Source organism: Hordeum vulgare, chromosome 3H (assembly GCF_904849725.1).
Source record: "Hordeum vulgare subsp. vulgare chromosome 3H, MorexV3_pseudomolecules_assembly, whole genome shotgun sequence".
In the NCBI taxonomy this organism is placed as follows: Eukaryota; Viridiplantae; Streptophyta; class Magnoliopsida; order Poales; family Poaceae; genus Hordeum; species Hordeum vulgare.
In genome coordinates, this window is record NC_058520.1 from 400400341 (window position 1) to 400413797 (window position 13457).

Below are 13457 nucleotides of genomic sequence, written 5' to 3' on the forward strand. Positions count from 1 at the left end.
ACTCTGTTCGTCATGAACTCAATACACTAGATGCATGCTGGATAGCGGTCGATGTGTGGAGTAATAGTAGTAGATGCAGAAAGTATCGGTCTACTTGTCTCGGACGTGATGCCTATATGTATGATCATTGCCTTATATATCGTCATGACTTTGCACGGTTCTATCAATTGCTCGACAGTAATTTGTTCACCCACCGTAATATTTGCTATTTTGAGAGAAGCCTCTAGTGAACACTATGGCCCCCGGGTCTACTCAACACCATATTTTCAGTCTTACACTTTTTCTTCGTTGCACTTTTCGCCTTCAGATCTCACTTTGCAATCAATCTTGAAGGGATTGACAACCCCTTTATAGCGTTTGGGTGCAAGCTCTTTGTGTTTGTGCAGGTACTCTGGACTTGACGAGATTCTCCTACTAGATTGATACCTTGGTTCTCAAACTGAGGAAAATACTTACTGCTCCTATCCTGCATCACCCTTTCCTTTTCAAGGAAAAACCAATGCAAGCTCAAGAGACGACAAAAGGTTTCTGTCGACGTAGCAGTTGACATAAAAGATGAGGTTGGGGCTGATCTCCTTGACTTAAGGTTCTATCTGGAAGTACTACAATCTGTAAAAATTTCATAAGTTTTTGAGCGAGAAAATGTAGGGTTGCAGTGCAATTCTAAATTTAGACCAAAATTGAAAAGAGGATGGTTTGCTCAAAATTTCAAAATGACCAGATGGGGTTTTGCACAAAAATGATATATAAGCATCACATGACCTCTCGGAATTTTAAAAGAGTTATTTAAATTAGTCCTAGTGCAACAGGAGCATTGTAGAGTTTGAAAATATCAAAAGAAGAATTATTTTGAGACTAAGTAATTATGAAAAAAAATCCTACTAACATTCAAAAGATAAATAAAAGTGTGGGTGGAAACAAATTAAAAGACACAATATTTTTCCAAAAATACCTATCTGGGGGGAAGGATTTTGAGAAAATCGAAAGAGAGAAAATCTCTGAAATCAATAAAAAGACGTGATATAATTCAAAGCCACAATATTTTTCCAAAAATATCTACCTCGAGGGAAGGATTTTGAGAAAACAGAAAGAGAGAAAATCTCTGAAATTAATAAAAGAGCGATATAATTCAAAATTTATTTTTCTTAAAAATTTACTTAATAAAGTCATGGTTAAAATTTTGGGGCGTTAAATGTAGCTTTTGTACTCATGACGAGACAATCACACACCTCTTTTTCCAGTGCAAGTTGGCACGTTGTACATGGTAAATCATCCAAATAGCGGCGAACCAACTCGTGCTTGGAGGGATTGTGGTAACCCCAACCCACCAGGGTTGAAATCCTAGTGCTCGCATTTATTCCTGGATTTATTTCAAGATGTCCGATGATGTGCATTCAGTGGGAAGAGATGTTACCACCGTCGACGAGGTGCCTATGGCGACTTCGTAAATTTCAAGATGATATGCCGCATCGGTCTCTCGAAGATGCTCATAGGGGTAGGGTATGTGTGTGTGCGTTCATAGGAATGAGTGTATGCGCATGAATATGAGCGCTTGCGTCTGTACTATGTTAAAAAATCATCCAAATAGCAATCTGTATCCGTCCATAGGTGTTGCTGACATTTTTGGTCATTGGTTGGATGGTATTCCTTGTAGGTTCAAAATGCAAATAAGGGTGAGAGCATATGCCTTATTATGATCGCTTTGCCTATGTAAAAATAATCTGGTTTTTAATAGCAAAACTCTTCTCCTTTGCAGGTTATTCTCGGTTGTACGCAATCGCTTCGTACATGGTCTATGCTTCACCGTATCTCGATTGTACGCAATCGCTTCGTACATGGTCTATGCTTCACCGTATGGAGTTCCAAGCGCTATTCAAGGTAGTGTATACGCAGTCGGAGCGAGTGACCTGGAAGACTTTTTTCAACATGGATGGCAAAAATAACCTTCGTATCGGCCCATCACCTCCTACGTAGGCATAGTGATGGTCATATGTAACTCTACTAGTGTTGATATGGGAGCTTTTTATCTTCTTTTAAATTGTTTGTGTTAGTGTGTGCATCTTAGCTACGTAGAGGCCGGATGTTACTCATCATGATTTGTATTTTCTTAATGGACTTAAATGTTGAATATATATTTGTGCATGTATATTGTGTTATTGGGCCCTCCTCCTAGTCCCTTTCATAGTTGAGGTAGAGGTCCATCTTGTACCCTATATATACGTCCCTAGTCCACCCAAACAATATTGAGGATTGCACAACCTAAACCTAATCTTCTACATGGTATCAGTTTCCTCCACGTTCCTGACCTAGCCGCCGCCGCCGCGCCATCTCTTGCGCAGCCACCGTTGCCGCCGCCATAGCCGTCGCGCCATCTCACGCGCCGCCGCCGGGCCATCTCGAGCGCCGCCGCCGCCACTGCCGCATCCCCACTACACTGCTTCTGCCACCACAACCTTTCATTCCCCGACACCGCCATGGTCTCTCCGCGTTCCTCGATCTCCTCCGGCAGCAATCCGTTTGCTGGCCCGGACGTTACCCTCGTTCGCGATCTCAACATCTTCGATCGCGTCCTGGTGGTTCTTGACCAATGCACCGGCTCCTACTCCGCCTGGAAGAGGTACTTCTCCTTGGTGATCCATGAGTACCTACTCCACGGCCACATCGATCGCACCGTGGACTTGGCCCTCATGCTGAACGACGAGGATTGGATGATCCTCGATGCAACCATCATCCGCTGGTTCTACCTCACCATCTCCAAAGATCTCTTTCACACGGTGGTGTGTGATGAGGACGACGCCTACACCGTCTGGACCAAGCTCAACGACCTCTTCACCGACAACAAACTCCAGCACAAGGTCCTCCTCCACGACAAGTTTTATGGGTGCCAGCAGCTTGATTCATCCATTGATGATTTTTGCATGCGCCTCAAAAAGCTTGCCGACGAGCTCCGTGATCTTGGCGAGACGATCAGTGACGAGCTCCTCATCAGCACCCTCACCGTCAGCCTCAACGACGACTTCGGGAACGCCGCCTCCAACCCGACTCTTATCCCGGAGCCGACCTTCGCCAAGGTAGTGGCGTACCTCAAGCTTGAGGAATGCCACCTGAAGATGGCGCGGATCCGGGCCACGCACACGGCTCTCACCATCGCCACTCGGGGTGGACCCGCTCCCCCGCGGCTGGCTCCCCCACAGCCGGCCTTCTCGCAGTCGGTTGCCATTTAGCCGCCGTAGCCACCCCCGTCTGGAAAAGGCCGCCATCGCGGTGGTCGGCACGGTGGGCTTCAGCAAGAGCAGCCGAACGGCGCTTCGGGTGGCACTGCTCGCCCTCCACAGCAGCAACCGGCTCCATGGTACGCCGGGCAGAATCCATGGACCGGCGACGTGCACGCTTATTCCATGCCGGTTCCCTGTGCTCCTGCTCCGAGTCTCCTCGGACCCCGGCCCCGTCGCATCAGGCGTTCTACGCCGCGCCCCAGCCGTACGTAGCGTCATATGGTCCTCTCTCACTTGGCGAGCCGGCCCAGTCAGGAGGGCAGCCGGCGCCCCTGCCAGTCCAATCAGCGCAGTCCGACGGGCTTCCCTCGGTCCCCTGGGAGCCGGCTCTGCTTGCGGCGCTGCACTCCGGCCCTACACCGACAAACTACGCTGGCGGCGGTGACTGGTATATGGATACCAGTGCTACGGCCCACATGGCTGCTCATCCCGGTACCCTCCACAACTCTTATCCCGTCAACACCTCTACTCGTATCACCGTCGGTGACGGTTCTTCTCTACCCATTACTCATATAGGACATGCTTATTTTCCCTCTTCCTCCACACCCCTCTCTTTATCCAAGATCTTAGTTTCTCCTGACCTTATCAAAAACCTTGTTTCCGTTTGCTACTTTACACGTGAAAATCCTGTTACTGTTGAATTTGACGAGTTTGGTTTTTCTGTCAAGGACGCCCGTACCCGGATGGTGCTTCACTGATGTGACAGTCCTGATGATCTCTACCCGGTCGGCTCCACTGCCTCCTCCAACTCCGCCGCTCCTGTCGCTCTCGCCACCGGTGTGAACCTTTGGCACGCTCGCTTGGGTCATTCCAACCCAGCCACCCTTCGTCATACTCTTCGCAGTTTTTCCTTCACATGTAATAAGAACGAGAATCACTCTTGCCACGCTTGTCGTCTTGGCAAACATACGCGTCTCCCTTTTCATGCTTCTTCTCATGTTGCTTCATACCCATTTGAGTTAATTCATACTGATGTGTGGACCTCTCCTATTGCAAGTAATACGGGCTACTCCTACTATCTTGTCATTCTCGATGATTTTTTGCACTATGTGTGGACCTTTCCATTGCGACGCAAGTCCGACGCCATCACCACCCTTGCTGCTTTTTACTCCTACGTCTCTACGTAGTTTGGGTGTCCCATTCTTGCGTTCCAAACAGACAATGGGAAGGAGTTCGACAACCTGGTTGTTCGTAGTCTCCTCACCACACATGGCACGGTATTTTGTCTCACTTGCCCCTACACTCCGCAACAGAACGGTCGAGCTAAACACATCCTTCGCACTCTTAACGATTGCGTTCGTACGCTTCTCTTTCATGCCAATGTGCCTCCGCGCTTCTGGCCTGACGCCCTCGCCACCGCATCCCTTCTCCTTAACATTTGCCCTTGCCGCACTCGCGGCAACTTTGCATCTCACCATCTTCTCTTTGGTTCACCACCCTCCTATGTTGAGCTTCGCATCTTCGGTTGTCTCTGCTACCCTAGCATCACCGCCACTGCGCCCATAAGCTCGAACCCCGCTCTGTGGCTTGCATCTTCCTTGGCTACCCACCCAACACAAAAGGATACTGTTGCTATGATCCCGTCACCCACCGTGTCTTCACCTCGCGGCACGTTTACTTTGATGAGAAGGTGTTTCCATTTCAGCAGGTACCTGCAGCTGTTGCATCACCGCCGACTACCGGCGGCCCTTCGACACCCTCTTCTGGTGGCCGGTCTCGGTTGGCTCTTGGACCACCGCTAGGGTTCAGCGCTCCTCGCGTCGTGGACCGGACTGCCGACCACGCCTGTTCAACAACCATGGCTTCGGACTCCTCCACGACCGGCTCCTCTCGCCGGCTCGGCAGCCGGCCCCTCGGCAGCCGTCCACTTACCAGCCGGCCCCCTGACGCGGGCTCGGGACGGTGTTCACCGACCGAACCAGCGGTACTCCAACGATGAATATCTTCTTGCAGCATCCAGCTCCGAGCCGTCGCCGCTTCCTGTTTCTATGCGGGTAGCGCTCTGTGATCCTCACTGGCTAGCCGCAATGCAGGAAGAGTTCGACGCCCTTCAGCGGAATCGCACTTGGACTTTGGTTCCGTGGCCCCCTCGCGCCAATGTCATAAGCGGCAAATGGGTTTTTCACCATAACACCCGCCCAGATGGCACTCTCGAGCGCTACAAGGCTCGCTGGGTGGTCCGCGGTTTCCGTCAGCGAGCTGGTGTTGACTTCGCCGAGGGGTTTGCGCCGGTTGTGAAACCAGGCACGGTCCGCACTGTTCTACAGTTAGAGGTCTCTCGTGGCTGGTTCGTTCATCAGATGGATGTCTCCAACACCTTCCTTCATGGTCACCTTGCTGAGCAGGTTTACTGTGAACAACTCAGTGGTTTCATCGATGCACCCTTCCTAGTCATGTGTGCTTGTTGTCCCGGTCTCTCTACGGCCTGAAGCAAGCCCCACGCGCCTGGTACCAGCGTACTGCAGGATTTCTACAGACACTCGGCTTTCGTGTTACTCGCTCAGACGCCTCCTTGTTTGTTCTCCACCACGGCGACACGAATGCCTACCTGCTACTATACATCGATGACATCATCCTCACGGCCTCCTCAGCAGCTATCCTTCAACAGATCACTCTACGGCTGCTTGATAAGTTTGCCATCAAGGATTTGGGTGCTCTTCATTATTTCCTTGGCATTGAGGTCATTCATCGCCCCTACGGGTTCTTTCTTCATCAACAGAAGTATGCGCATGAACTGCTTGAGCACGCTGGTATGCTCAACTTTCATCCTGTTGCTACTCCTATTGACACGAAGGCCAAGGTTTCAGCTCAGGAGGGTACGCTGTCGTCGGATGCTCCCTTCTATCACTCCATCATTGGTGCTCTTCAATATCTGACGCTCACCAGACCATACTTGCAGTATGCTGTGCAACAGGTGTGCCTTCATATGCACGCAGCAGGTGTGCCTTCATATGCACGCCCCTCATGACTCCTACTGGACTCTCACGAAACGGATTCTCCGATATATCCGTGGCACGATGTCCCTTGGACTCACCCTCACGGCGTTTCCCTCTTTGGATCTTGTGGCCTATTCTGATGCCGATTGGGTCGGCTGTCCTGATACACGACACTCCACATCCGGCTATTGCGTCTATCTCGGTCCTTCACTCATTTCATGGTCATCCAAGCGACAACCAACCATTTCGCGCTCCAGCGCGGAGGCTGGGTACTGAGCAGTCACTAATGTCGTCGCCGAGTGTTCCTGGCTTCGACGGCTTCTTCAGGAGTTGCATCACGGTGTCGCCAAGGCCACGGTTGTACCTATATATAGGTGCCTAGTGCACCCAATCAATATTGAGGGTTGTACAGCCTAAACCTAATCTTTTACATTAAAAAAAACACCTTTTATTGAAAAATCAACAAACAATATAAACACATGAACATGCATGCTACAGAGCAGGGTGATACTCAAATTGTAGTTTGCAAGCAAGCAAGGTCATTCACGCTTGGTACCCCTCCCATCCTGCCCAGCGAGGATCCTCGAGATCTGCAGTCCCCGGCTGAAGGCTTGGTTGAAGAGCAGACGCGTCTGGAACTCAGACATGAAAGGGAACCACGAGAGGACGGCGATGGGCAGGAAGATGAGGATCCCCATGGTATACTCGTACATCCTTGCCATCTCTTGGATGGAGTCCCATGGCCCTATCCTACGTAGCACAGCCCCACTCCTCTGCCTCAACTTGGCGCAGCAAGGCCCTCGGCATGCTCCACCAGGGCAGCAGGAGCAACACAGCACCCCAAGTGGCTCAATCACTAACCTCCGAAACAGCGGTCCACACACTTGTGCCATCTACAACACAAGGGGATTGTTATGTTATGGTCGTGCCATCTTCTTTTCTTTTCATAGTAGTAATTGTAGGAAAGAAAGAAACCGCTCACCAAAAGAATAAACCAGCCAGTTGGGATGAAGGCCAAGATACTGGCGCCAACGTCTGACACAGCGAGATCAAAACCAACAAATAAGAGCACCATCAAGCCAATGAGGACAATAAACACAATGCCCTTGAGTATACGGAATACAAGCTGAAACTTGGTAACAAACTTCTCTCTCCCCAGTGAAACAACCTGGAAGGCACGAGTCTACCTAAGTAAATGTACCATAACATGCATGGGAATATATATATGGATGGGATCTAATGCAGTATCTGTTACCTTTAGCGAAACAAGAACGATGCCAATAACCAGCCACGATAGTGCATATATCTGGGTGGAACAAACAAAGCAGCATTATTATTCTACCTGAAATGAAATGTTTCTAGAGGATGAGGAGATTTAAACAGAACGGTTACCATGAAGCTTTTGTTCTCGTGCACTATGTGCAAGTGGTACACAATACCATATTGGTAGATCAGCAAGCGCAACGACAGAACAAGCTCCAAGAGCAAGCTACGTACTGTTCCATTTTTCAGGTGCTCACGTTCACTCACCCACCAAGCCTCCCAACTTTGCTCAGGTGCCAGCCCAATACCACCCCTATTGTTCATCCATTTCCACCAATCAGTCCAGTCATCAACGGTCTTGTGCCATTCAAAGCATGATGGGTTGAAGATAAAAGGTGCAAACAGCCAGCAGAAAACAAGGAACCACATCGAAATTGTGACGTATACATACAAACTCGAGCTCCTGTAAGAACTCCCGTATGCTAGATAAACAACCAAGAGAATGAGCAGCTCCAATGCTTTCACAAAGTGGCTCCGTGAGTACATTCTGTAATTCTCAGCAAACTTTGCATGGCGTACGACAAAACCCCGGCCTGTTCCTCTATATTTTGCACCACCATGAAGTATAGTCCTTCCATAGTAATGAGTCTTGGTCCCGAGATGAAAAGTGAAGAACATAGGAGCTAACTGAAGTTGCATGATTATAAACTCAGCCAGGGCTTTGCCAAACCCTTTCTCCAGGCCAACCTCCATTATCATCGGGAGGATGAGCAACATCCCAAGTTGGAACACCGATTGGGTGGCTAGGGCATTTTCAAAGGGTTTGATGTTTTTAATCCGTGGATCTTGGAGAATCGACTTTTCTAAGCCACTCAAAACAAGATATAACCGCCCATATAAAAATACATACACCGTAAGCACGGCCACCTGAAAATTAAAGCCACAAAACTCATAATGATCTATGTGTCTTATGTACTTTGAACGAAACACATCATACTTTCTACATGTTGGCCATTGCTTGAAAAAATAGAAACATCAACCCTATGAGGTGAGAGAGCTTTGTACAGATCATCTCAAACAAATAAAATGCAGAGATTAGAGAACATGCTTGCATGATGCTGTTACAGTATATGTGGATTGCACTAGCCCTTTCCATCAGTTTGGACTTTTGGTTGCGTTGCCTAGTGCATGAAGCTTAACATGGTATCAGAGCTAAGGTCTTGAGTTCAAATCCTGGCTTAGCAATTTATTTAAAAGATTACTGGTAGCCGCCTTTGTGTCCACGTAGAGACCTCTTGACTCATACGTGAGTTTCACGCGCCGTCGCTCTTTTCCGGTTGCACGTGTTGACTTGTCTTCCCCGTCACACGTGAAAGGGGTGTTATAATATATGTGGATTGCACTAGCCCTTTCCATCAGTTCGGATTTTTGGTTGCGTTGGCTAGTACATGAAGCTTAACAAATGCAAACATGGTCTTATGTGCATCAACATAAGCTCAAGTCAAAATATTGATATCAATAGTTATAAAGCTAGTACCAACGGTAGCTACTGATTTCAGCAACAAGACTATTTGCAAGTATGATCGCCGAGGAATCAAAACATAAGAGTCTATATCTGGTCTGCTGTTATATGCTCACAAAGTAAATCAATCTGATTTTTTACATCCTGGAAGTGCATATAAAGTTGATATGTGGAAGCATGAGATTCATACCATGCTATTGAAGTAGAAGCCAACTGTGGTGAAGTACATAGACAACATCCTGTAGAAATCAAATCTGTGTCCTAGTCGATAAACATCACGACATAGAGTTTGTTCACCATTTCCATTTGCCACCTTGGCCTCAAAGTTGGATATTTGGTTCATTCCAACATCACGTCCTTTACCCAACTGTATGTATTCATGATGGGTAACATTTCCTTGTCGCAGGGTTGAATTGAACCCTTAAATATATCAGAATATCAGAAAAAATATTAACTTATTGGAAAAGGAAGAAAAACTGCATAATGCATATTCTCTGGATATGGTACCTGCAAAGATGTCCTCGCTGAGGTTAATAACCTTTGAGGCCTTGCTTATGCCACCCCTTGTGATGTGAAAGATTCTATCGAAAACATCAGGGTGACCATAGTGGAATCGTACCCTGCATCACAAATTGAAATTTAATAAGTATACAATGTCCATGGCACAATGATCTCCAAAAGAAAGGTACACCTAAATACCTCTGGTCCTACCTATTACTGTCATATTTCCTATATTTACTTATGGAATTGCCCAGTTACCACTTAGACCCATAAGTCTCATTTAGTCATTGTATCTAGCAGAGGTTACGAGATTAGAAGCACTGTTTACTGGACGTCACTGGTTTGAAACGAGTCGGTTGTCCGGCAGTTTCCCTAATTTACCCATGGTAGTGCCAATCAGTGTATGAATAGCCAAACAGGCAACCAAAGTACCAACCCCTCCTAGGACCTTTGCGTTTTATTTTTTCGACAAAACGCAAAGGACCTTTGCGTTTCATTTCATTGAAAAGATAGGATTACCCTCCTAGGAGGTGAGTTTTATAAACAACATGTGATTACCACTTCAAAAATATATGTGGCAATCTGCAACATGTAATTTCCTCTTAAGATTCGTCGTGCAATATATATAAATGACTAGCTCAAATGTGAACTTACTCATGCTTCTCAACTCTTAAACAGTAATGGTGATGCTGACTGTCAGCCATTAATTCACTGGACTTGACTACATAGCGACACCACACGTAGGGCTTCCCATGCGGCGGCCCTGCTAACCACCCCTTTTAATCGCGGATTTAGTACGGACAGCCACGTCTCTGTGGCGCACGCATACGTGATAAAGAGTCAGTTGTCTGACGCAAAAAAGGCCTGCACCCATGTCCCCCGGCTCACCTAAAAAAGAACATGTCCCCCGGTGGGCATAACCCCTACTACTACCAGGCCATGACATGTATGACCATCGCTTTCACCCTTCCTCACATGCGAGCCAATGTCCTCTCCATCACTTTCATCCTTCCTCACGCTAAAATGTTGGCACCACATGCATCTAATTCAGCAGGATTTTTCCCCCTCAAAACAAAGTTGCTACTGGTACTACCCTATGCTAAGAGCAGCCTGCCATTATTTGATTATCTATGTACTTATCTACTTTTACAAAAGACTGGTAAGTGTACTCTCAAACCGTTGATATGAATGATGATCAGTTTCAGTTACTGGCTTTTCGGTGGAAACTAAGTCCTATGTTGGCATTGTTTCAACTACTTTTTTTGTCGGTACTTTTCAGGTTATTATACTTATCAGATTTTTGTACTTACTTGCCATATTACAGTTTAACCGTGCCACTTGCCATTATACTTGTCGGATTTATTGTGCTTACTTTTCATATTACAGTTTAATTGTACCACTTGCCATTATATATTGTCAAATTTCTTGTACTTACTTGCCATATTAATAGTTTAACCATGCCACTTGCCATTATACTTATTGTTTGATTTATTGTGGTTACTTTCCATATTAACACTTTAACCGTGCCACATGCCATTACTGGTCGGATTTATTGTGCTTTCCATATTTACACTTTAACCATGCCACTTGCCATTATACCCACTTGTTGGATTTGCTGTGCTTACTTGTCATATTTAACAGTTTATATTGTGCCACTTGCTTAGCAGGTGCAGTTGCCAAGTTTAAGCGGGTGCAATTACCAAGATATATATACATGGTTGCCACGTTTAAACAGATGTACTCGGCAGGTTTAGGCGGGTGTGGTTGCCGGTCTTTAACAAAAATAAGTATAGTTCTCGGGTTTAGTGGAAAAAATGTGCAGTTGCTAGGTTAAATCTAGGAGATAAAATTAGGTTACAGGTTAATTATTAGGTCTTTTGGGTTAGCTACTCAAAGTTGGGTTTCAGTGACTAAGAGCATCTCCAGCCGCGCCCCCAACAGGCCCCCCAGGGCGCGTTTTTTTTCGCTGTCGCCGAAAAATCCCCCCAGTCGCGCCCCCAGAACATCGATTTTCGCCGGTTCGGCCCATTTTTTGGCCCGGCGATCCTAGGCCGAACCCAATGCACTCGGGAGCGCTTGGGGGCTCCGGCGGAAGGAAACACGACGCGTGGGCCACCATTGTCGGGCGAAAAACATTTTTTCCACCTCCAGATTCGTCCCCGCGCGCACTACACCTTCTGCCGCCATGCCGATCCCAGCGCCACCCACCTGCCTGCCAACACTAGAAAGGCCATCTCCCGGCAAGAAAGAGAGGGTTCGCCGCGACATCGTCCCCCTGCTTCTAAACGAGCTTTTCCGGCGCTCCGGCCACGCAAGCGGGGATACGGGCGGCTGCGCACCTACCACGCCCGCCAGGTGTTTGGTGATGTACTCCGACGACAAGGAGGCACTCGCAGCGCTGCTGGAGGAGGAAACCGATACCGACGCCCAGGATGAAGAGCACTTCATGGTCCTCGCCGCTCTGGCCAGCCTGTTCGTGAGCAAGGCAAAGCCGTAGCGAGGTGGCTCGACGCCGGGCCGGCTGAAGGCAAAGCAGAGGTAACGACTGGAAGGCTATTGCTTGCTCTACTCCGACTACTTTTCCGACGCTCCACTGCACGACGAGAAAGTATTTCGGCGCCGTTATCGGATGAGCCGGAAGCTCTTCCTTAGGATTGTGAATTCCATCAGGGAGTTCGACAGCTACTTCAAGTGCAAGAAGGATTGCACCGGCACACTTGGATTCACCTCACTCCAGAAGTGCACAACAGCTATGAGGATGCTTGCATATGGAGCTCACGCTGATGCTCAGGAAGACTATAGACACATGGCCGAGTCCGCCATCATTGACAAGTTCTGCAAGGCAGTGGTGGCAGCGTTTGGACCTCAATACTTGCGATCACCCAATGCTGAAGACACTGCTCGGATCCTAGCACGGAATGCAGCAAGAGGATTTTCTGGAATGCTTGGAAGTATCGACTACATGCATTGGAAATGGAAAAAATGTCCATTTGCTTGGCAGAGATGTACAAAGGCGCCAAAGACGCTTGTAGTGTGGTACTTGAGGCGGTGACCACACATGACCTCTGGATTTAGCACTCCTTCTTTGATATGCCAGGAACTCATAATGACATCAACGTACTACAGTGCTCAAATGTCTTTGTCAAGCTTGTGGAAGGTCATGCTCCTCCGATGAACTTTGAGGTTAATGGGCACCACTACACCAAGGGATACTACCTAGCAGATGGCATCTATCCGAGATGGTCCACATTTGTGAAGACTATCTCAAACCCTGTGCCAGGAGGCAAGAACTCCTACTTTACCAAGTATAAAGAGATTTGCAGGAAGGATGTCGAGCGGGCATTTAGTATGCTCCAATCTCGATTTGCTGTTGTCCGGTGCCCCGCTCAGACCTGGTCGAAAGATCAAATGTGGGAAGTCATGACTTGCTATGTTATCTTGCACAACATGATCATTGAGAGCGAGCAAGAAGAACCAGTGTTTGACACTAAACCATATTACAGTCAGGGTCCTCTTGTCCAAGTTGATCACCAGCTACTGGCAACCTGGACTGCCCTCCTTAACATGCGTCAGGAGATTTGAGACCCAGAGGTGCATCAACAACTGCAGCATGATTTGGTGGAACGCCTATGAAGGCTCAAGGGCAACGCCTAGCTCGATGTGTGATAAATTATGAGTTTTTATTTGTTGAACTATTTTGATTTGTATTGATTTGTTTAACTATTTTGATTTGTATTGATTTCTGTGATGAACTATGTAATAAAAAATAAGCATTTCTTGAATTTGTGCCGAAGCACGCCGAATATGGGCCGAAAGTGGGCCAATTTTACGCCGAAAGTGGGTCGGAATCGGCGGCTGGGAACCTGTAGGCTGCAGTGTCCTGCACCAACCTACTATGTGATTGCTAGAAGTAGTTCCATGTACCCTACAGGCTTGTATCAGACTAGGGATGTCATAGGA

The 13457-nt window shown here is 47.7% G+C and overlaps 1 protein-coding gene across 2 annotated transcripts in view; it reads right to left on the reverse strand.

Annotated features, from left to right (window-relative positions):
- Positions 1-6636: 6636 nt before the first annotated feature.
- The window catches only part of LOC123443984 (callose synthase 7-like), a 36252-nt gene continuing 29431 nt past the window's right edge, over positions 6637-13457 (reverse strand). For both annotated transcript variants that reach the window (XM_045120570.1, XM_045120571.1), the window contains 6 exons: positions 9504-9616; positions 9187-9416; positions 7604-8401; positions 7467-7517; positions 7194-7379; positions 6637-7104 (listed from right to left, as the gene is read on the reverse strand). In XM_045120570.1, the coding sequence (XP_044976505.1) occupies positions 6751-7104; positions 7194-7379; positions 7467-7517; positions 7604-8401; positions 9187-9416; positions 9504-9616 (1732 nt within the window). In that variant the 3' untranslated portion in view covers positions 6637-6750. The remainder of the gene's footprint in view (positions 7105-7193; positions 7380-7466; positions 7518-7603; positions 8402-9186; positions 9417-9503; positions 9617-13457) is intronic.